The sequence below is a fragment of the Elgaria multicarinata genome, chromosome 11, assembly GCF_023053635.1.
Source record: "Elgaria multicarinata webbii isolate HBS135686 ecotype San Diego chromosome 11, rElgMul1.1.pri, whole genome shotgun sequence".
In the NCBI taxonomy this organism is placed as follows: domain Eukaryota; kingdom Metazoa; phylum Chordata; class Lepidosauria; order Squamata; family Anguidae; genus Elgaria; species Elgaria multicarinata.
Genome location: NC_086181.1, coordinates 44,093,982 through 44,117,892, shown reverse-complemented (window position 1 = coordinate 44,117,892; position 23,911 = coordinate 44,093,982). Strand labels below are relative to the sequence as shown.

The 23,911-nt window shown below is 47.6% G+C and overlaps 1 protein-coding gene across 1 annotated transcript; it reads right to left on the bottom strand.

Annotated features, from left to right (window-relative positions):
* Window positions 1-1,169: 1,169 nt before the first annotated feature.
* REC8 (REC8 meiotic recombination protein) lies at window positions 1,170-17,841 on the bottom strand. The gene is made up of 16 exons (XM_063136513.1): window positions 17,786-17,841; window positions 17,609-17,677; window positions 16,769-16,911; window positions 16,488-16,563; window positions 14,351-14,465; window positions 14,133-14,214; window positions 12,570-12,646; window positions 12,309-12,452; window positions 10,392-10,438; window positions 9,130-9,224; window positions 8,786-8,874; window positions 7,261-7,404; window positions 6,488-6,554; window positions 3,824-3,972; window positions 3,199-3,247; window positions 1,170-1,234 (listed from the first exon to the last, which is right to left on the bottom strand). The coding sequence occupies exons 1-16, from the start codon at window positions 17,839-17,841 to the stop codon at window positions 1,170-1,172; spliced, it is 1,467 nt and encodes a 488-aa protein (XP_062992583.1).
* Between the last annotated feature and the right edge of the window lie 6,070 nt (window positions 17,842-23,911).

Here is a 23,911-nt window from a genome sequence, read left to right as displayed (position 1 = left end):
AGATGCGGTGAGCGGCACCAGGTGGTCAAACTCTTCCTCGCCAGCCTGTTCTAGCTTGGCTGCAACCAACCTGCAAGGAGGGGGAAAGGTGTCAGGGCTGCAGGAGCCCTTCCTTGGCAAATGGCTAGTCACCCCTTTGCTAGGGACCCGAAAATTTCCCAGGATGCATCTCTCCCACAGAGGAAAGGACAAGTCTCTTTTTTGGAAAGGAGAATAGAGAAGAAGGGCGTTTTTATTTTGGAAGAATGACATTGTAGTTCTTTCTAGAAAGCCTCAACAGAGCTGGATTCTTTAGGGCAAAACCTCAGGCCAAATCCAACCTACTTGGAGTCAGAATCTGGCCCTTTACAATTCCCCAGAGGCCTGTGCCCCCTTGCTGAGACTCAGCCCCCCTATCCCCAACTACATGGGTCCCCCCCCCCCCCAGTCTAAGAGCATTTCTACACAAGCAATTTATTGCACGCTCTTGATTGGCCACTCACAGAAGTTTGAAGGTACTTTAAATGATGTCATCAACCTCTAGGATGTCTCCCGTACTTCCTCCCCCTATAACCCGCTTTTTTAAAAAACTGAGATAATCAGCAATTTTGGAAAATGTGCAAAATCAGCACCGTGTAATGTTGGTGTTACACTATAATTCTGCCAGTAGATGGAGCTGTTTAATTGAACTGAATGGCGCAGGCAGAGAGAGCAGCCCGTGTAATGGCGCCAATCACAATCCCCAGAATGTAAGCAAAACTAGGAAGCTCCAGTAAGGCAGCGGGATTTATTTATTTTTTATGTGGAGGAGTTAAAGGCTGAAATGCTTCTAAATTGGAGCTTTAAGCTATAATATGCTGGCATTTGGGGCCGTGGCCCACCCACACTGGGAGGCAGCTCCTGAGACCTTCTCCGAAACGGAATTTGTTCCTGGGGCTGAAAAACTGACAAGTTCGGCCACACCTGCGTACGTAGTCCAGCGTGATCACGTCCTTCTCCAACGGCAGCTCAAAACTTAATTCTGGGAGCTCAGGGAGAGCAGGCAGCGCCACTTCCTCCAGTTCTAAGGGGGTCCTGTGGGAGAGGAAGGCGGAATCAGGGGAGAAGCAGGCCAACCCCTCGCCCCCCCACCACCACCCAAGACAAGAGGCAAAACTAATTTGGGGCCAGGGAAGGACAGCGGCTCCGCCTCACCTCTCCTCCGCTACCCCCAAGCTCGGGTGAAGTTCCTCTTTGGTCGTCTCAAGAGAAATTTCTGCAAGGAGGAGGGCCAAAAAAATTTTTTTTTGAAATGTATCTGCGTGTTTCCATGACGTTAGAGGGGAGATTCGGTGTCTGAAGGAGAAGTGGAGGGCATTTGGGTAAGGCAGGGAGGGGTGTAAAACTCATCCCAAGAGCCAGGGTCAATTTCAGAGGCCACATTTCAGTAGTGTCAAGAAATACTTTTGTAAGCCGCCGTGAGAGCCTTTTTTGGCTGAATGGCGGCATAAAAATCCTTAAATAAATAAAAAAAATAAATAGTGGGCGGGGCCAGAGGCAAAAGGGGGTGTGGTCAAAATAACATGTCTCTTCTTGCCACTAACGAAGTCTTAGGAGAGGAATTTCTATCTTTTAGAATGGGAGGGGGGAGCGGAATGGGCTAAAGCGAACGATTGGTGGATGGGGAAAGGGGCGTGGCCAGGGTCTGCCTTAGGGTGGGTGGGGGAGCTGGTCAGTCCCCCGGGGGGCCTCCAGCTGAGCTCAGCGGCTGCATTTTTTAATGTAATGTCTGCCCTGAGCTAGGGTGGCAAAGAGCGAGTGTCCGCCGTAACCTCTTCCGAGGTTCTAGAAGTTGTTTGGGTGCTAACTACGGACACGGCCTTCCTTCAATTAGCTTTAAAGTACGTTTCTTTTTCAATTTCCTCCTTAATGCCATTTGCACTCGGCAAAAGCAGGGGCACACAGCTTTACTTTGAGGTAATGTTACCAACCACTTAGCTCTTCAAATAATAATCAGTCATACTTAAAATATGATCAATTCCCAGGAAATTCCCGAGTCAGTAAAATACAACATGACCTGGCAAAGCCCGTCGTATCTTGTCTAGTTTGTTTATTTATTTATTTATTTGCAACATTTCTATACCGCCCAATAGCCGGAGCTCTCTGGACGGTTCACAAAAACCGCCACAAGTGAGAAAAGAGATGATGATGATGATGATAATAACCTGGAAGAGGACAGCTGGATACCTTTTTTTCATTTACAACTTTTCTTTATTATTTTTAAAGATAAAAGTAACAGCTATTGTACAATAAAAAAAATGCTGGCCCAACGCTAGGAACTGCTACAAAAGAAAAATTATTAGCAGTAAAAGCTGTGATAGTCCTGCTGTGCTCCACGGTCTACTGCCACTGTTCAGAATGGGGCGTTTTGAACTTTGTATTGTGCAAAATGAGAGATCAAGGTTTGGAGCAATGTCATTCTCGATGGGCTTCACACCTGCAGCAGGTCCCACAGATCCTCTGGATGGCCCTAAAAATTGATGAGGGGTGGGGCGGCACGGGCCCCAAAAGCACTCTTTCTCCAGGGCGCTATTTATCCCAAGGCCAGCCTCGGGCATGGCCATCTGGAGAAGGCCAGGAGGCAGGGCAGATTTGACATGCTGAGATTCAACACCTCTGGGCTTATGTTTTTGGAATGACATTTGCAGCTAGCTGCAGTGGTAGAAGGCACACCCACCCCGCTGACGCAACGAGGACGACCAGGGGTCTGGGAAACAAAGCCCTATGAGGAGAGACTGAAGGAACTGGGCATGTTTAGCCTGGAGAAGAGGAGATTGAGGGGAGACATGATAGCACTCTTCAAAGACTTAAAAGGTTGTCCCACAGAGGAGGGCCAGGATCTCTTCTCGATCCTCCCAGAGTGCAGGACACGGAATAAGGGGCTCAAGTTACAGGAAGCCAGATTCTGGCTGGACATCAGGAAAAACTTCCTGACTGTTAGAGCAGTACGACAATGGAATCAGTGACCTAGGGAGGTTGTGGGCTCTCCCACACTAGGGGCATTCAAGAGGCAGCTGGACAACCATCTGTCAGGGATGCTTTAGGGTGGATTCCTGCATTGAGCAGGAGGTTGGACTCGATGGCCTAAGAGGCCCCTTCCAACTCTGCTATTCTATGATTCTATGATACTGAGGAAAAAGGGGTGAGAATGGTGTTATCAGGAGACCATCTCGTACGCACCTGATGAGCCCATGGGTGGTACGCTTGGTTCTTCTGCTGCTCGCAATTCCTGCAAAACGAAGAGGGGGAAAAGGAAGCCCTAAGCATCAGAGGACACGGGCCGGAAATGAGCTTCATGAAGTTATAGGGCAGCGGAAGAGAAGTGTGTCATTTTGCATACAGGTTAGAACAACAAGCCTGCGAGTCACTCCAGCACTCCATTGGCTGAGCTGCTGTGATGTCATTGGCAGTTCGTAGTCCATCTTAACTGCTCAGTATTAAAGCCATAACAAACTCACACAGAGCCTTCCCCAACCTGGGGCCCTCCAGCTGTGTTTGTGTACAACTCCCTGGGGGATTATGGGAGTTGTACACAAACACAGCTGGAGGGCCCCAAGTTGGGGAAGGCTGAACTGGCAATTTAGTGAAGGAAGAACAGTTTGGCTAAAAGGCCTTCTATATTCTGTGGATGATTGTTGTTGTAATCCGACACATCTGGAGGGCACCAGGTTGAGGGAAGCCCGATGTAGGAACTACCATTAATTGCTCTGTGAATGTGTTGAAGGAGTGAAGAGAGGAGCTAAGATTTTCAGCTGCTGACAGGAGCTGTTCAGTTCCCCCAAGCTTTGGAGGTTAGCTCTTTTACCTCCAACTCGCTGGTGTCCTTGGCCCTCTGCCCGTCTTCCTCCCCTCTCCGGGCCTCCTTCTCCTCCAACACTCTCTTCCTGGTGTAATCCACGCGCTGGAGGTTAGCACAGTGGGCCCAGAGGTCGTGGAGGGTGGGATGCATCCATCCTGGGGGGACGGAAGGACAGAGCTGAGGCAGCGCTCAAATTCCTCAAAAGAGGGCGTGTACGTGGCCTCCACCCAGCCGGGGACTCAGCGCTCCCTTTATTTACTGCCCTTCATCAATAAAGGCTCCCAGGGCAGCGCACACAACGTTACAAACGAGCAAACAAACCCAATATAAAAAGCAAACAATTACACATTAAAAGACAAATGGGAAACAGCCTCTCTTCTCCCAGCAAATCAAACAAAAAAACAATTCCGTTTTAAAAATCATCGCAAAATCCAAGAGATATTAGACTCTTTTTGGGTGGGGGTGGGGGAGAGGTTCCTTCTAAAATCCCAGATAGGCCAAGGGGAGGAAGAAGCCTACATTTGGGAGTGTTTTTACTGCCGTGCAGCTGGGCTTAGTTCAACAAGGATGGCAACAAGGGAGAGGCCTTCTCAGTGGTGGCCCCCCGACTGGAATGATCTTCCCGATGAGGCTCGCCTAGCGCCAACGTTATCTTTTCGGCGCCAGGTCAAGACTTTTCTCTTCTCCCAGGCATTTTAACAGCATTTAACAACGTTAAGTTTGTTTTTAATGGACCGCAGAATGGTTGTTTTTAAATGGATACTGTTGTTTTTATACTGTTTTTATGTTTTTTTTTTAATTTTTGTATACTTTTAATGTTTACTATTTTTAATTGTTGTAAACCGCCCAGAGAGCTTTGGCTGTGGGGCGGTATATAAATGTAATAAAATAAATAAATAAAAAAATAACCTGCAGCGAAAGGCTGTTCCCTTAGATTCTGAGGCAAGCCTGGACAACTTCTAGCTCTCCAGATTTAGCCAGGATCCCAAGTCCCATCAGCCCTAGAATCCAAGTCACACATCCAGACACACGCTGGGGTTGTGGGGAGGGACTGACATAGAGAGGTGGGCAGGAGAAAACCACACACACACACAGCCCAATCCAGGTTGCTTCAGGGGTGTGGATTCCTTCCAGGTTGCTGCCACCATCTCCTTACCCGGCCTTCACTGCTTAGCGTCTGCCACCTCCTAGAGCTAGCAAGGGAGTTCCTGGCTTATCTCAGATCTCTCCTCAGAGATCAGAAATGAAGTAGGGAGCATCACTGTGTTGGCAGCTGCAAGGGGGGGGGTTGGCGGGGGCCGCCAGAAAAGCCTTGCTGGGCCGCATACAAGCTAGCGGGGTGTGCTTTTTGCACCCCCTGATCTAGGCAATTTGCTTTCCTTTCATCGTGGGCTGAGTTAACGCAGGAAGAAATGGCGACTTCGAAGTGGCCGGAGAGGAGGAGGAGAATTATTTATTTATTTTATTGCACTTATATACCGCTCCCATAGCCAGGGCTCTCTGGGCGGTTTACAGAAATTCTAAAATTAAGATAAAAACGAGTATACAAAATTTAAAACTCTAAAACACAGAACATACACACATAAAGCATTAAAAACCGTTAAAAAAAACCTAAACAGGTGGGTGATTAAGATGTGCCGCCATATGCCTGGGCAAAGAGGAAAGTCTTAACCTGGCGCCGGAAAGATAGCAGCGTCGGTGCCAAGCGAGCCTCGCCAGGGAGATCATTCTAGAGTCTGGGGGCCACCACCGAAAAGGCCCTGTCCCTCGTTGCCACACTCCGAGCCTCTCGCAGAGTAGGCACCCGGAGGAGGACCTTAGATGTTGAACGTAGTGACCGGGTATATTCACGTCGGGAGAGGCGTTCCGTCAGGTATTGTGGTCCCAAGCTGTGCAAGGCTTTATAGATCAAAACCAGCACCTTGAATTGGGCTCGGAAACATACAGGCAGCCAGTGCAAGCGGACCAGAGCAGGTGTTATATGGTCGAACCTTCTGGTTCCCAAAATCCATCTGGCCGCTGCATTTTGCACGAGCTGCAGCTTCCGAACCGTCTTCAAAGGCAGCCCTACGTAGAGCGCATTGCAGTAATCTAACTTGGAGGTTACCAGAGCATGGACAACTGAAGCCAGGCTATCCCTGTCTAGATAGGGGCGTAGCTGGGCCACCAACCGGAGTTTGTAGAAGGCACCCCGTGCCACTGAGGTCACCTGAGCCTCAAGTGACAATGATGGATCTAAAAGAACCCCCAAGCTACGAACCTGCTCCTTCAGGGTGAGTGCAATCCCATCCAGAACTGGTAGAACACCACCACCCAGCCTGTCAGCGGAGTCACCTACTAACAGCATCTCAGTCTTGTCTGGATTGAGTTTCAGTTTATTAGCCCTCATCCAGTCCATTGTCGCAGTCAGGCACCAGTTAAATCTCGCTCCCTAACACCACCACCCATTTGGATGTCCACGAGTTGGCTGGTACAAATGGTGCCTGTATCAATCCAGATTTCACTGCGCACAAGAACGTTTCCTTCCCATTTTTGTCAGCTGTTCCCACCCTTCCGGATTAGAGCCTGCTTGTTCTCGGGCAGTGATGCACAGCGACCCATACAGGGTGTGGATAGGGAAGAGGTAGAGGAACCGCCGTGGGACTAACAGAGCCAGAGGGAAACGCTCACCGTACGTCGCTGCTCCCAGAAGTTCCGCTGGTGTCTTCAGTCTCTTGGGCGGCAGCAGAACCGCCTCCTAAACAGAGGAAGGGACAAAGGTAGACCTCAGTTGCAGCAGCCTTTCTCGAACCTGATGCCTTCCAGGAGTGTAGTCCAACACATCTGGAAGGTGTCAGGCGGAGAGAAAGCTGAATGAGAGCAAGCGAGATTGGGGAATCAGGATTTTTTTTTCAAGTTGAGGACTTAGCATCAAAGAATAGTAGAGTTCGAAGGGTCCTATAAGGCCATCCAGTCCAACCCCCTGCTCAATGCACTATATTGGAAGCAGAGGACGTTCAAAAAGAAAATGAGACCACAATCCAGCACGTAGGAAAGACGAAATTCTGCCAACTACCATAAGGGACACAACTGAAATCTATACTGCATCACGCTTGTGGTGTGGAAGCCTCCGGCCCCTGATTGGCTGAGCGGATGTGCATGCACGGAATGTTCACAAACTGGTCAACGGAAAGACCGTCAGAATGTCTGCAGTCCTGCCCCTGGAGCGAAAGAGGAAGTTTGTAGGTGAACCACAATTTTCAGGATCATGACTTCTACATTGTGTCTGAATTGTAGCTGTTATCTGTTTAACCTTTCGTATCCATTGTCAAAAACGCATTCAGACCACCTTTGTATATTACAACACACGTTTCCTACCCGCCCTCGCAAGCCCAACACAGGAATTAATCCAGGTTGGGATAGAAGCAAGTTTGATGGGTATTTTCAAGGATTCTGACAATTACCAGGGGCTGGCACTGGATCCGTGGGTCCAAGATCTGTTTCTGGAAATCCTCCCGGGAAATCTGTGTCACAGGGTCCAAGAAGCGCAGCTGCCTCCTCCGCTTGGTGGGACGGGATGGCGACGGCTCATATTCCGGGAGGCGGAGCTAGAGAGGGAAAACAGAAAGACAGAATCATCTCAGGGTGCTGTACAAGGTTTTATTAGTGAAAAGCCTGATGTGTTTCGGCCTCTTCTTTGGTTCTATGACCTTCTTCAAAGGGCTCGGGAACACAATACCCGATAGAGCACCACTCCTGGCATGAACGGCCCTGTACACTATGTGCAACATCTAAGGCCCTCCTCCAAGGGAAGCTTAGGGGATGGCAACAAGAGAGAGGTCCTTCTCTGTGGTGGCCCCTCAGTTATGGAACCATCTCCCTGACAAGGCTTTCTTGGCACCAACATTACTATCTTTTCAGTGATAGGTTAAAACTGCCCTCTTCTCTCTGGCATTGGCTGATGGTTTAGCAAATTGTTTTAGATACATGCTGCCTGCGATTTTACGTAAATCAGTGGTTCCCAAACTTTTTTAGGTCACCGCCCCCTTGGTTCCACAAACTCATGCCCAGCACCCCCTACCCTACACTATAAAAATCATTATTCAGAATAGCAGTTTTCAACGACCCACTAAGGAAGATCATAACAATAAAATTCAAAACAGTAACAATTAATTGAATATTTATTCAAAATCCAACTGCATTTTTTTAGTTTATTCAATTAAACATAATGGATAAACTTGATCCAGTGATATCATCTTTTCAAAGTCTGATAGTCATTTAGCAAAAAATATTAGAGATCGCATTTAGTAACTAGAGTAGAGTACCTCACTATTCTGTAAATTCTTAATGTGATGAAGTGATACCAGTTTCCCAATGTTGGCTTAAAGTCACTTAACATGAGTCTATAATCACCACGTTTAGTAATCCGGAGTCGATTTCTTTGCTTGGAGAGAAGTAGGCAGACCACACTAAAACCGCATTCCACCAAATATGATGTTGGAAATGCAACCAGGAGCTTCTGAACCACTCTCCATAGTGCAGGACAGCGATCAGAAATTTCCTTCTGTAATCAAAACTCCTGGTACGGAAAAGACCACCTCGAGCGCCCCCCTGCCGCCCCTTTGGTTTTAGCGCCCCCCTGCCATCCCCTTGCCTCTTAATACCCCCCCATGCAATCCCACCGCCCCCAAGTGGGCAGTACCACCCACTTTGGGAACCACGGATGTAAAATGCCTGCCTTCTTGTATTTTGTATAATGTGTTTTTAACGGGTTTAAGTTTTGTGAACCGCCCAGAGAGTTTCAGCTACGGGATGGAATAAAAATGCAATAAACGAAATGAAACGTAACTACAGTAATATAGAATAAGGTTGGGGACAAGACATAAAATACATAAGAGGGTTTTTTTATGGCAGTGGTTCGTCAAGCACCTTGGAACAGCCCCTGCTGGTCAGAAGTGACCTTCCCTCCCTGGCCTCCCTTCCTCTCACCTCGGGACTCAGTGGGGAGCGTCGCTCTAGCCTGGGACTTATGGGGAGCAAAGGCAGCAATCGGGGTCCCTCCGAAACAGGCGTCATCTCTACGGGAGAGAAGCTCCTGTTTTCATCAGCGTCATTTGAGGTGGGGAGGTGTTTCTCCGGCTCATGTCAAACAGTGCCAGAGGCTTCACTACCCCCCGCATGCAAGACAATGGCGATTTCAGTCGCCCCCTCAATGCTGCCAAAGCTGTTCTCTGAGCCTCCATTCTTTCCAAAGCTGGCACGAATCGAACGGGGCCCTCGGCCAGCCCTGGGGGTCCAAGTCTCCATCCCCCCATGAGCAACACAGAACGCACCCAAGGGTGGCGGGGGGACTTCCGCCAGGAGTCGGGTCTCCTCCTCCCTCAACAGGGGTCCAGTCTCCCTTGCAGCTGACAGCTCCTCTCCAATCCTGTGAAAGAAAACAGATTCATTATGGCGGCGGGGAGACTCTTCCCGTGGTATGAGCCACCGCGACTCACCGGAAGGCGTGAGCCACGGCCTACAACGCTTCAACGGACAGAACCTGTGTGTCGGTCTTTGCGGGGCGTTTACGGATGTCTACGGCACTTCAGAGAGAAGGTTCCCTGCCCGGAGGAGCTTGCAGTTGCCATTTCAAGAGTAGAAGAAACACAGGGTGAAGCGATAAGGAAGTTAGGGTGGGGTGGGGGGCACTTGTCATGTTCTAAAGCAACAGCAGGTGTCATTTGTATGCATGCAGCACCTGGTGAAATTCCCTCTTCATCTTATAGGGCAGGGCTCCTGCAGTTTTAACTGTTGTGATGAAGAGGGAATTTCACCAGGTGCTGCATATATAACAATGACACCTGCTGAAATTCCCTTTTCAATACAACTGATAAAGATACAGGAGCCCTGTCTTCCTTTTCATATGGTCAGCCTATCAAAATCAACACAAGAGAAAAAATTAAGAAAAGGAAAATAAAGAAAAATACATTGAATTTAAATCAAATTATTGACAGAGGGTAGTACATTTAACCTCTATTCATATTTTTCCACTCTACAGATCAAGCCATAAGTGGAATCCATGGACTGCTAAGAATTTTTCTTTATAATTCTCAAGCTTATATTTAATCTGCTTTCCATAAACTGAGGTGAAGCTTTGACAAATACTGCTGTGTATGTCCCTGATCAGCATATAGAATAAAATCCTGCCATATTTTATAATGCTGAGTTTTCAACGGACCCCAGAATAGTTGTTTTAAATGGATATTGTTGTTTTTATGCTTTCGATGGTTTTAAATTTTTGCATATTTTTATTTTTAATGTTCATTGTTTTTAACTTTTGCAAACCGCCCAGAGAGCTTCGGCTATGGGGCGGTATATAAATGCAATAAATAAATAGAGGTTTCTTTAAGGCCGAAAGAGATTCAACACCCTGTTCTAATGGGAGATCTTTGTTTAGCATCTCCTGGGGCTTTTGATTCGGTTATTCGCAGCCCAAGGAGGCTGGAGAAAGGGCCTCCCCTAGAACATTATGTGTCCACTCTTCAAAGCTCCCGCATCCTGGGAGATTTCGTCCAGTTCTTCTTAAAACTCTCCAATTCCCCCCTTCCTTTACCGTGTGGGAGGCGACGCCCGCAAGGACACGAAAGGCTCCCCTCTGACCTCCTCCACAGGCCCTGAAAGACAGAAAGAAACAGGAGGCTGGGAAAGGCAGTGTGAAAGCAACGGTGGTTGGGGAAAGAAGGAGACTGGAAGCCAAGGGAACAAGCAGCACATCGCAACCACCGCCACGTCCTTGAAAGTTTGGCAGCACTTCTGAGAAAGACAGAGCTACGGAACGCGGCCTTCTTTTGCCGGCTTCCAGAAAAGCCTTCAGTTCTGTGATTTGGAGGAGAGAGTGGGTTGAGTTCCCCTCTGTTTTGTGCCTTTCTCTGAAGCTCTGCAGATGGTATAAAATACCAGCCTCTCCCAGCCAGGGACCCTCCAAAGGCGTTGGATTGCAACTCCCATTATCCTCAGCACTGAGGGCTGGCGGCTCCGAGGTCAGTGGGGCGGCAAATCTGCTCCAGGTGCCAGTCAGAGCTCTAAAGAAACTATCTAAGGTGCTAGAGGCTCTGATGTCAGCACCTTGGACAGTTCCTTTAGAGTTCTGACTGCTTATCAAATTTGCAGATGACACCAAATTGGGTGGGATAGCTAATACCCTGGAAGACAGAAACAAACTTCAAAGTGATCTTGATAGGCTGGAGTGCTGGACTGGAAACAACAGAATGAAATTTAATAGGGATAAATGCCAAGTTCTACATCTCGGAAATAGAAACCAAAGGCACAGTTACAAGATGGGGGATACTTGGCTCAGCAATACTACAAACGAGAAGGATCTTGGAATTGTCGTAGATCACAAGCTGAATATGAGCCAACAGTGCGACAAGGCTGCAAAAAAGGCAAGTGGTATTTTGGGCTGCATTAATAGAAGTATAGCTTCCAAATCACGTGAGATACTGGTTCCTCTCTATTCGGTCCTGGTTAGGCCTCATCTAGAGTATTGCGTCCAGTTCTGGGCTCCACAATTCAAGAAGGATGCAGACAAGCTGGAGCGTGTTCAGAGGAGGGCAACCAGGATGATCAGGGGTCTGGAAACAAAGCCCTATGAAGAGAGACTGAAAGAACTGGGCATGTTTAGCCTGGAGAAGATGGAGGGGAGACATGATAGCACTCTTTAAATACTTAAAAGGTTGTCACACAGAGGAGGGCCAGGATCTCTTCTCAATCCTCCCAGAGTGCAGGACATGGAATAACGGGCTCAAGTTAAAGGAAGCCAGATTCCAGCTGGACATCAGGAAAAACTTCCTGACTGTTAGAGCAGTACGACAATGGAATCAGTTACCTAGGGAGGTTGTGGGCTCTCCCACACTAGAGGCCTTCAAGAGGCAGCTGGACAACCATCTGTCAGGGCTGCTTTAGGGTGGATTCCTGCATTGAGCAGGGGGTTGGACTCGATGGCCTTGTAGGCCCCTTCCAACTCTACTATTCTATGATTCTATAAACCTGGAGCGGATTCACCGCCCCACTGACCCCGGATCCACCAGCACCTTGGAGAGCTCCTTTAGAGTTCTGACTGAAACCCGGAGCAGATTCGCCGCCCCACTGACCCCGGAGCCGCCAGCCCCTACTGCCTCCAGGTGTGTTGGACTGTAACTTGCACCATCCCCAGCTAGCAAAATAAGACACAAAAAACAAAGGCTGGTATATATACACAGAGAGGCTGTCCCTCCCTCTCAGTGGGAAGCTGCCTTGCTGGCCAAGTTCTCTGTCTGGGGTCTTTCCGTTCACCCTGGATAGATCTCCGGGGGGACTGGACCTGGGACCCAGTTGTGGTTCTCAGAGGACGCCGGGGCAGCGACCGAGGAGGCCATCCTTACAGAGTTCCCTATTTCACAAGGATTGGCAGCGTTCTGAAAACCTGCCTGGGGGAGAAGAGGCCTCTGGGCTCCTTAGCCACCCCTCCTCCCCTCCGCTGTGCTTTGCCCACCCCTCTTTCTCTCCCCTCACCTTCTGCTGCACGTCTTTTTCGGGGAGAAACCCGGGGTCTCTCTTCGCCGGGCACCAGGAAGCCCTCCTGCTCAACCAGCATGTCGATCTCCTGTGCCGAGATCTCGGGCAGGTCTTGCTCGTCCTGCGGCAGGCAGAAAAGGATGCCGGGGTCGGGGTGTGTGTGTGTGTCTGTTATGAGTGTCCCCACTGCCACATGTGCTCCTCATCCCCTGACCTCCCACCCGGGCAGAAGTCTCACCTCAATCAGCAGCAGCTTGATAGGTTCAGCCTCCTTGAGGGTAATGGCTTCGGGGGAGACAGTCAGGAGCGGCTCTCCTTTGGAGCGACAGGAACCAGAGATTCGTTAAGTGACTTCCTTCTTCACTTAATTCATACCCTGCCTTTTGGCCCGAAACAGCCCTGCCTCGCCAGGAACCACAGCCACAACCTCCATTATCCCCAGCCAGTTTCTTGGAAGCCAAACTCTGCAACTTTAAAGGACTAAAAACTTGCTTTGTTTTTGTCTGTTTTTTAAAAATCCTCAAGACTACCAGGGAACTTGTTCTCTGCAGCCATGCGCAGGGTGTGTAAAGCCTTCCACTCAAAACTTGCATAATTATCTTCATAACATTAAAGGATCCGTGCGCTTTCAGGCCCAGGGCGCTGCTTATGAAGCAGCAAAGCATTCTGGACCTTTGCAGATCCCACACGGGGAAACTTCATGGCAGCAGGTCCCATCTCCGCTTTAAGAGATGGTAACCGTCTTGCAAGGCAAACCCTCTTTACAACTGGGCCAGTTCGCACCTAAGAACAGCCCATGGGTTAAAGAACTCACAGACTGTCATGCAGGAGCAGGAGGGAGCGGGTGCACGGCCTGCCACTTCCACTTTTAAGGAACAACCGGGTCACAGGCTAAGAGTGTGATGCACAAACCCAAAGTGCTGGGTCGTTTACGGGCTAAACAACCCAGTGGTTAACCTGTGGTTGTTGTAGGGATAACCGCTGGGTCACTCAGCCCGTAAACAGCCCGTCAATCTAAACATAATGCTGACAATCTCCAATCACACCAGCTAGAGCTGTTAGCGAACTGCTGTACGTGTGAACCAGGTCATTGTCTCCATATTTATTTACTTGTAACATCTATATACTGCTGAATACAACAGAATATCCCAGCGTAAAAACACTTCCGACTACAATAAAGGAGCGGTCAAATGGAGTGACGCAACCAGGATGATCAGGGGTCTGGAAACAAAACCCTATGAAGAGAGACTGAAAGAACTGGGCCTGTTTAGCCTGGAGAAGAGAAGATGGAGGGGAGACATGATAGCACTCTTCAAATACTTAAAAGGTTGTCCCACAGAGGAGGGCCAGGATCTCTTCTCGATCCTCCCAGAGTGCAGGACACGGAATAATGGGCTCAAGTTAAAGGAAGCCAGATTCCAGCTGAACATCAGGAAAAACTTCCTGACTGTTAGAGCAGTACGACAATGGAATCAGTTACCTAGGGAGGTTGTGGGCTCTCCCACCCTAGAGGCCTTCAAGAGGCAGCTGGACAGCCCTCTGTCAGGGATGCTTTAGGGTGGATTCCTGCATTGAGGAGGGGGTTGGACTCAATGGCCTTGTAGGCCCCTTCCAACTCTGCTATTCTATGATTCTATGAATTACAGCCCAGGGAAAGCCTGGGTGAACAACTGTGTCTTCAGGAGGCGTTTAAATGATGCTACATTTTCTGCCTCTTTCATATCATATCTGGGGAGACAAATACCCTACCAGCACTCTTCCCACATTCTTATCTCTCTCGGCCTCCTGGTTCCCAGTTCACCTGGCCTCCGACGCTTGGGAGATGGAGGGGATCGTTCCAGTGGGCTTCTTTCAGGGGTAGGGGCTTCCAAGATGCTGCGGACCTGGGAAAGATGGGAGCAGAAAGGGAAGGAACGTCACCCGCTTCCCTGATCCACCCGTGGAAAGCTGGCATCCATCAACTGTGGATACAGGGAGAAGAAGGGCGAGTGCGGGACGAAGGAGAGGAGGCCATCTTACATGCGGAATGGAAAGAGGACTGGGCAGCAAAGGCTCCATCATTCCAAAAAAGGGGTTGGGAGCTTCCTCCAGCTCTTCCATCAGGGCCAGCTGATCGGGGAGTAGCAACCCTGGCCTGCGGTCGAGAAAACCAGAGAAGAATAACCTGTTTATTTTCATTTACAAGGTTTATGCAACGCTCTACCCGCAAATTCCTGAGTGGTGAGCCATAAAGCCCTCCCAAAAGCCATGTACTTTTCCCAGAGGGCCTCACAGCCTTTATTGTAAGGCAGCCTTTCCCCAACCTGGTGCCCTCCAGATGTGGTGTTGGGCTACAACTCTCATCTATGGTACTTTCTCAAACTGGAGGGGAGGTAATGAGCGGGGTACCACAGGGCTCAGTCCTGGGCCCAGTGCTCTTCAACATTTTTATTAATGATTTTTGGACGAGGAGATGCAGGGAACGCTTCTCAAATTTGCAGATGACACAAAATTGGGTGGGACAGAAACAAACTTCAAAGTGATCTCGATAGGCTGGAGCGTGGGCTGAAAACAACAGGTTGAAATTTAATAGGGATAAATGCCAAGTTCTACACACCTAGGAAAAAGAAACCAAATGCACAGTTACAAGATGGGTGATACTTGACCCAGATATACTACAAGCGAGGAGGATCTTGGAATTGTTGTAGATCACAAGCTGAATATGAGCCAACAGGGTGATGTGGGTGCAAGAAAGGCCAATGCTATTTTGGGCTGCAATAATAGAAGCATAGCTTCCAAATCACGCAAGGTACTGGTCCCCCTCTATTCAGCACTGGTTAAGCCTCAACTTGAGTATTGCGTCCAGTTCTGGGCCCCACACTTCAAGAAGGATGCAGATAAGCTGGACGGATATGGCCTTAAACTCAGTTCAGACAACACGTTTTTCAACGGTGGTTTTAGAACAGTGGAGTTTTTATACCACCATTGAGAAATGCGTTGTCTGGTGGGAAAACTCCACCCCATGATGGAGGGGTGGTTTTTTTGTGGGGTGGGGAACACTCCATGCAGAATAGAGAGGAACCAGTATTCATATGACACACAGGGGATCCCGGGATCAGGGAGAGATGATTCCTCCCTTGCCCCGGGATCTCGCCCTCCCTGGGATCTCGGCCCTGGTTAGGCCTCATCTAGAGTATTGCGTCCAGTTCTGGGCTCCACAATTCAAGAAGGACGCAGACAAGCTGGAGCGTGTTCAGAGGAGGGCAACCAGGATGATCAGGGGTCTGGAAACAAAGCCCTATGAAGAGAGACTGAAAGAACTGGGCAGGTTTAGCCTGGAGAAGAGAAGATTGAGGGGAGACATGATAGCACTCTTCAAATACTTAAAAGGTTGTCACACAGAGGAGGGCCAGAATCTCTTCTCAATCCTCCCAGAGTGCAGGACACGGACTAATGGGCTCAAGTTACAGGAAGCTGGATTCTGGCTGGACATCAGAAAAAAATTCCTGATAGAGCAGTACGACAATGGAACCAATGACCTAGTGAGGTGGTGGGCTCTCCCACACTAGAGGCCTTCAAGAGACAGCTGGACAATCATCTGTCAGGGATACCTTAAGGTGATCCCTGCATTGAGCAGGGGGTTGGACTTGAAGGCCTTATAGGCTCTTTCATGTCCAGCCAGCATGGCCAACACCACATCTGGAGTGCACCAACTTGGGGAAAATAATCTTCTCAACAACCTTGTAAGGTAGGCTAATACATTTATTGTGTGGGAGGCTAAGAGACTGTGGCACCCTATTCAGCTTATGGCAGAGGCAAGATTAGGAGTTCCAGGCTCACAGGTTACGCTCTTATCCACTACCTCAGACCACCCCAGTTACAACAGGGACGTTGGAACATCCACACGAGCAGATGTCAACTTTTGGCCAAAGAACCACCTCAAAGGATTCTGGGATGTGTTCTCAGGTGGACACTCAGGGCTCCTCGGAAACATGATTTGTAAAGCACAATCACGACCACCACCACCCATTGGACAATGAGGTAATAATTATGCCCAATCTATAGAACCGGAAACTGAGGCCCAGAAGGAGCTTGACTTGCCCACGGCCATCCCAGGAATTCAAGGCTATACAGGGTGTAAATCAGTCCCCCCCCCCACTGCGTAGCCCCCACTCACTGCTCCTGATCAGCCAGGTCAATACGGATCTGTTGCTGCGCCCGGTTAAGCCGTTCCAAGATGTGCTGGATTTCGTCTGAAAGGGATGTGGGGGGGAAATCAGAAAAGAGTTAGGGTCACAGGGCCCTTTGGTGGATTTAGGAGGAAAATGTACAGGGTGTGGAGGGGGGAGGAATACAAGTATTTATTTAAAAATACGTGAGAGGGAGAGAAACGCCAGGAAGAACCAGATAGTATTGTGAGGAAGGCCAAAGGGGCAGGCCGCTAGACAGGGGTCATACCGACAAGATATTGGCACTGGCGGCTGTACACAACGATCACCCCGTACTGCAGCTGAGCTGAGAGGTAGAGGGAGAATCGGGGCCGTGGCGCGCCCGGCACGGGTGGGGGGACCCGGACAAGGATGAAGGCCATGATCTCCTCGCTGCAGAGGGAGGGAAACGGATGTCAACACTACACCAGACTGAGCTGCACTCCGCTTCATCTAGCCTTTTCTCCCAGCTACTCCTCTATCCATCTGGTCCTCTTTGCCTTGGAGATGCGCAAAGAGCTAAGGGTACCAGCCCCTGAACGCCTTTCAGTTGTGTTTCGAGGCTCTGCCAGGCATCGCTGACTGACTTTCAAGCTGATCCTCGCCCACCTTGAGGACCGGAACCTTGCTTTTTAAACAAATCATTGTAAAAGGAATTCAGCATGCTGGACGGGCATGATTGCAGAAATACAAAGGCCAGGTCATGAAGCAATAGAGGACATGTCAGCGTCTCCTTCCCCCTCGGCTCTGAAAAGATGGAGGGGCAGAGAGAAAATGCTACGGCACCTGCGTGGCCGTCAGCCATCCGTGAGCCAGGTTTATTCTGCTATTAACCGGCCCTCAGGAGCAAATTATGGAAAGGTGCTTTCTACAGAGTCTGCCTCTTTCTCCCCCCTAGCTCAGTGTTTGAGTGCCTCTATTTTTGTGATGCCAGGGATAAAACTTACGGACTTCGGCATGCAAAGTAGGGGATCCACCACTACATCTCACCCATCCTTCCATGTCTTTTAAAAAGAAATCCTTCCAGCCCCCTGCCCTGCCAAATCTCCATCTCTCGCCCATATCCTCCTCTCAAGCTGTCATCGCTCACCAGGTTTGTGGGACGTTGACTTTGAGGTATTCTCGCTTCAGCAGTTTGGCTGCGCCAGTTGCTGCCAACCTAGGAGACACCGGAACATCAGCATGGAGAGAGCAGGTGACCAAGTTCTGGCTATTCAATCAATGCACACACACCTTTTCCACCAACCCCACAAAGCAAAGTGATTACCAAATGGTAGCAAAGCATCCTGTATGGCGTTGCAAAACGTTGGGGTAGTAGAACATGATGGACCGGTTGACTGTCCTTTTCTGGCGGTGAAGTTGTGAGATTTCTAAATACCTCTAAACTCTTGGGGAAGAGTGATTTCCCCTCACCAGTGATGACCCAGGCACGAGGCACTATATTTTACAGTTGTTATTTCAGCCCTCTTCTCAGTACTGCAAAACTTTCCTAAATTTAGTACTGTTTCAAGTAACCCACAAGATTCTGGGTTTTGCTCAACTCCCTAAAACTCTATGAAACAGCACCGGAGGCCCAAAATGAAGATGGAAACGGTTCTCCTCTAAAACGTTTTTGAGTTATTTCATTGTAAAGCGGACAGAAGCCTATAATAAAGTCAGTTTGGTTAATCCAATTAATTAAGAGACCTGCGAAAGGAGTGGAGGCTGTGGGCGACTTTTATGAATGACAGGATAATGACACAAGCAACATGAATAAGTGAACAGGCGGGCAAGGAATTTATGCAAGTAAAGAATATCTCTTTTAGTGGCGGTATTAATTAAAATGGCCCATTACAAGGGAGTTATCAGACTCTAGAAACCAATTAAGACAGGATCACCATAAACAAGTAATGCATTCCGTAATAGTCAGACCCCCATGGAACACACAATTAATAATTCTTACGATCTTAATTCATGGGAGGAAAATACAGATATCAGAAAGGACTAACGTTTATATATTAATGAGGAATTAGCAAAGATAAACAAACAAACCAGTAGGAATTCACTTGTAATTAACTTAAGGCAACAATTAACAGCACTCAAACTAATTAATGTCAAATCTAAACAGCTAAAAATGGAAGTACCAGATGGATAAATGGAACCCAGTAATTAAAGAGGATTTAATAATCATATGCACTTTTAAGGCAAAGTATTTGAAATGGACAAATGACTAAGCCGAATCACAAACTCAATAATGAAGGGGATATAATTAATGTTTCTATTAACTAGGTATAGGGCATTTTATAATAGAGAAAATCTTAGCACTTGGGTTAACTCAGAGAGAGAACCCGAATTTAAGAATAGTTTGATTCCCTTTAAATTATCTGAATCCCTCTAGCCTTAAGTACTATTGGAAACTGAGGGGGGAAATGGAATTCATTAATACATTATGGGTAGCAATGCTACCCGTACCAGTAATTTATAGATCCCTAACACTAAATAAACACCCGATAAATTAATTGGGTGGCAAAAATAACAATTAAATGGGGCTAAACTTGGATTCAGCTGCTATTAATGCAAAGTAAGACGTGTAAAACGGCAGGATGCTTTTAAAGGGATTAAAAATAGGCATCACCCTTAACCTCCCCTAGTCTTCCACTCCCTACAATTCTAGCATCAAACTGAGAGCCACACTTCACAACCTTGCCTATAAAAGAGTTACTTCGGACCAATCATTGCTGTCTTTGGGCGTCTTGGCCAATGAAAACCTCTCCCTCTTTTCACCACCTTAGCCAATCAATATATGGGAAGCCACGTGGCAAAACTTCTCTCCCAGCTTGGAAACATGTTGTTTACCTCTCCAGTTCCAGCCAATCAAAGAGATGTATTTCCCCTTTCCTTACCTTCCACAGAGCTCCAACCAATCAGATAGCTCCGCTGCACATGGTGGGTATGAATCCCAAAACACCCGCTTCTCGTACACGCCCCGTCAGGCTCCGTTGAGCCAATAAACACTCAGGCTCCTCAGAGTTCTGGCCAATAGAATTTGAGGCAACATTCTCCCACATTAATAAATTGTTACCGTCTTTCTTGAAGTCTTTGGCCCACCGACCCCACCCACTGCCAAGCCTGGCCAATGAGATGAAGGAACTTCGTCAGGAGCTTGTCCAATCACAGAGAAAAGCCGTTTTCCCTCCAATTTCTCCTTAGGGATATCAGAGTCAATAATATATCAGTTCGTGGGGCAGAATTAAATCATTCTCTCCATAAACCAAAACCACTCACCAAAATTCAAATTACAAAATGATTATGGTAATAATAAAGGATTAACAATTAAAACGCACTTAAGCACCGTTGGGGTTGTCATTCTCTCTCAGCCCAGCCTACCTCACAGGGCTGTTGTGTGGGCAAAGGTGTATTGTGAGGGAGTCCCGTCTAAACTGCCCTGAGTTTCTCAGGGAAATGGCGGGAAATAAACATAAATAAATGATAAAGAAGGCTCTAGGGTGACCATATGAAAAGGAGGACAGGGCTCCTGTATCTTTAACAGTTGTATTGAAAGGGAATTTTCAGCAGGTGTCATTTGTATATATGGGGAAGCTGGGGAAATTTCTTCTTCATCACCACAGTTAAAGCTGCAGGTGCCCTGCCCTCTTAAATCTGGTCACTCTAGTATAGCTCCTGCAGCTTTAACTGTTGCGATGAAGAGGGAATTTCACCAGGTTTTCCATATATACAAATGACACCTGCTGAAATTCCCTTTTCTATGCAACTGTTAAAGATACAGGAGCCCTGTCCTCCTTTTCATAGGGTCACCCTAAAAGAAGCAGTATTTTCATGCAAGAGATTTTCTTCCCCCTTTTACAATTTATAATGCCTTTAGTTTAGATTAAGCCACAAAAGGTTTTAACCACTTACAAGAGTTTTTAGGGTTAGGTTTAGTGTTATTTGAGTGTCCATTAGGGCCAAAAAAATGAATGTTAGCACTGGTATATGTGAATTTCTCTAACCCCCTTTAAAGCCACTTGGAAAATTATTATTATTATTATTATTAATTTATATAGCACCATCAATGTACATGGTGCTGTACAGATAACACAGTAAATAGCAGGACCCTGCCGCATAGGCTTACAATCTAATAAGTTGTAGTAAACAATAAAGATGGAAGGAGAATGCAAACAGGCACAGGTAAGTGTACACAGGCACTGGGTAGGGTGAAGCTAACAGTATAGAGTCAGAACAAACTCAATATTTGAAGGCTATAGGGAAAAGAAAAGTTTTTAGCTGAGTTACAAAGCCAACTCGGCCATTTTAAAATGGCACACCACCTTCTGCTCTCCAGATGTTTTGGACTACAACTCCCAGAACTCCTAACTATTGGCCATGCTGGCTGGGGCTGGTGGGAAGTCCAAAACATCTGGAAGCCACCCTGCTGGGGAAAGCTTAAATGAAGTAAATTCACAATTCCCACAGACAGAACCGCTTTTGTAACTCTGCCTGACTGATGAGCAGCCATGTATGCATCAGCCCATTCAGGCACAATTACAATCTCCCCCAAAGCATTTAAATGAAACCGCAAGAGATTCTGATGACTCATCCAGTGATTCTTGTGGGGCTCATAAGAGAACAACTCACAACCCCAACCCGAATTTTCCTAATCTGACTGCCGCAACTTCCTTCCAAATAAGCATTCTAAGAACAAGTTTGAACTGGGGCAGAACTGGTTGATTTGGGCATTGTTTTGTAGCTGTTTGATGAGACACACACCCATTTTAGAGATCCTGACTGTAATACTATTTGGCCACTCCGCTTGCTTACTAATATCATTTTTAAAAAACCCTCCATTTTTCAAAAGGGCAACCACCTGTCAGGGATGCTTTAGGGTGGATTCCTGCATTGAGCAGGGGGTTGGACTCGATGGCCTTGTAGGCCCCTTCCAACTCTGCTATTCTATGAAAAGCTTTTTTGGCTGCCCCAGGGGCCCAAGGAAGTTCAGAACACAAAAGATTTAAAATGAAAAACAATGCAAGGATTCCGTTGTTTCGTATCTAATTTTTGAAGACAGCAAATGCTTGGATACTTCATTTCAATGCAGATTACTGCATGAAGACTGTTAATGGACACCCAAGGGGCCATTTTCAATGGGATTAGTAACTCTCTCAAAAACATGGTGGGTTCTGGATAAAATGGCCTCCTTGGGCATAGTAGCAGAACAATGTAGGTCTGTAGTGGACAGGCTTTGTGGAATTGATGTGACAGAAAAGGGAGAGAGAGGGAGAGGAGTCAGTCAGGACAGACTGAGGAGAGAAAACACAGGGATGGAAGGAAGGACAAACAAAACAAAAATGGAAAATGTGGTGTTGAATGACTCCACACTTCTAGCAGCGGATGTAATGTAAAACTACACCCTAAAATTGCCTGCATTGTAACACCCACAACTCTATCGTGTGCCCACATTGTGGGATTATGTGCAAAGATCTGGGTCTCCCAGCCAGGAGAAGAGAAGATTGAGGGGAGACATGATAGCACTCTTCAAATACTTGAAGGATTGTCACACAGAGGAGGACCAGGATCTCTTCTTGATCCTCCCAGAGTGCAGGACACAGAATAGTGGGCTCAAGTTAAAGGAAGCCAGATTCCGGCTGGACATCAGGAAAAACTTCTTGACTGTTAGAGCAGTACAACAATGGTACCAGTTACCTAGGGAGGTGGTGGGCTCTCCCACACTCGAGGCCTTCGAGAGGCAGCTGGACAAGCACCTGTCAGGGATGCTTTAGGGTGGATTCCTGCATTGAGCAGGGGGTTGGACTTGATGGCCTTGTAGGCCCCTACCAACTCTACTCTTCTATGATTCTATGAAATCAAAGATGGTATTGCAGACTTGGAAAAGGACAAGCAAACAGATAAGGAGATTGAAGCAGGGTGAAAGTGTTTGGGGCTTTTTATTTTTTTAAAAAAGACAAGCAAATGGGGACATGAACAAGGTTTATAAGTTGCTGTGGAGAAAATAGACAGGATTTTTTTTTCTTCTCATATAAATGCTAGAATTTGGGAGTCATCTAATGAAATGGATAGGCAACAGGAGCATGAAGAGGGGCAATTTCTAGGAATTGAGGGGCTGCATTGCCCCCTCTCCCAGAATACACCAAGGGCTGCAGCCCTGCCCCACCAGCAACATTGTTGCAGCAACATTGTTTCCACATAGTATCATGCTCCGAAGAAGCTTCTGGAATCCTGAAGTAAATCAAATAAAGTACAACTTCACACAAGGCAAGATGCTTGGAATTCTCTGTCACTGTTTGTGGTGGAGTTGGCTTTGAAGGGATTAAACAATCAAATGAATTACTCATGAGGACAATCACTTAGTCATGTCCAGAGGCAGAGTGCCACTATTCACCAATGTTGCTCGCTGCAGACAAACAACAGAGAAAGTCTATAGTGGAGCAGGCAACTTGGTGCCGTCCAGATGTTTTGGATGACAACTCCTATCAGCCCCCAGCCAGCATGGCCAATGATTTGGGGTTACGGGAGTTGTCACCCAAAACATCCGACAGGGTTAAGCCAGGATCTCTTCTCGATCCTCCCAGAGTGCAGGACACGGAATAATGGGCTCAAGTTAAAGGAAGCCAGATTCCAGCTGGACATCAGGAAAAACTTCCTGACTGTTAGAGCAGTACAACAGTGGAACCAGTGACCTAGGGAGGTTGTGGGCTCTCTCACACTAGAGGCCTTCAAGAGACAGCTGGACAACCATCTGTCAAGGATGGTTTAAGGTGGATTCCTGCATTGAGCAGGGGGTTGGACTTGATGGCCTTGTAGGCCCCTTCCAACTCTGCTATTCTATGATTCTATGAAATTCCATTTTCTATGCAACTGTTAAAGATATAGGAGCCCTGTCCTCCTTTTTCATATGGTCACCCTAGCTTAAGGCCTTCAGGTTTCGCCTGTAGGCTGCTTGAACGCATGTGGTTGCCCTTTGTAGGTTGCTGGCCTAAAAAAGCATTTGGTCTAGCGGCTGAGACTGAGCTGTGAATTACCAAGTCTTTCTTCCAAATCTCCCTTCCTACATGAATTCAGGAGGTGGCATTTGGCAATCAGACCTGCCTTATCCCCAAAAGGTAGTATAAAGGTTGCAAAGGTTACAAGAGAATGGCCCTGTTCAGAAGACACCTTAAACCACAGCTTTAACCACGGTGAATAAGGGAAAAAGCTTTATTCACTGTGGTTAAAGTCATGGTTTAAAGTGTCTTCTGAACAGGGCCATTATCTGTGAGGTGCTTTCAGTCCTCTGAGGTGCTATAGCAAGGCTAACTATCAAGACATCACTATCATTATTAATGTGGTTGCACTAATTGGACACATGATGCTGTATCCTGAAAATACAGTGTTTTGGGGGTTAATGTGGTAGTGAGCT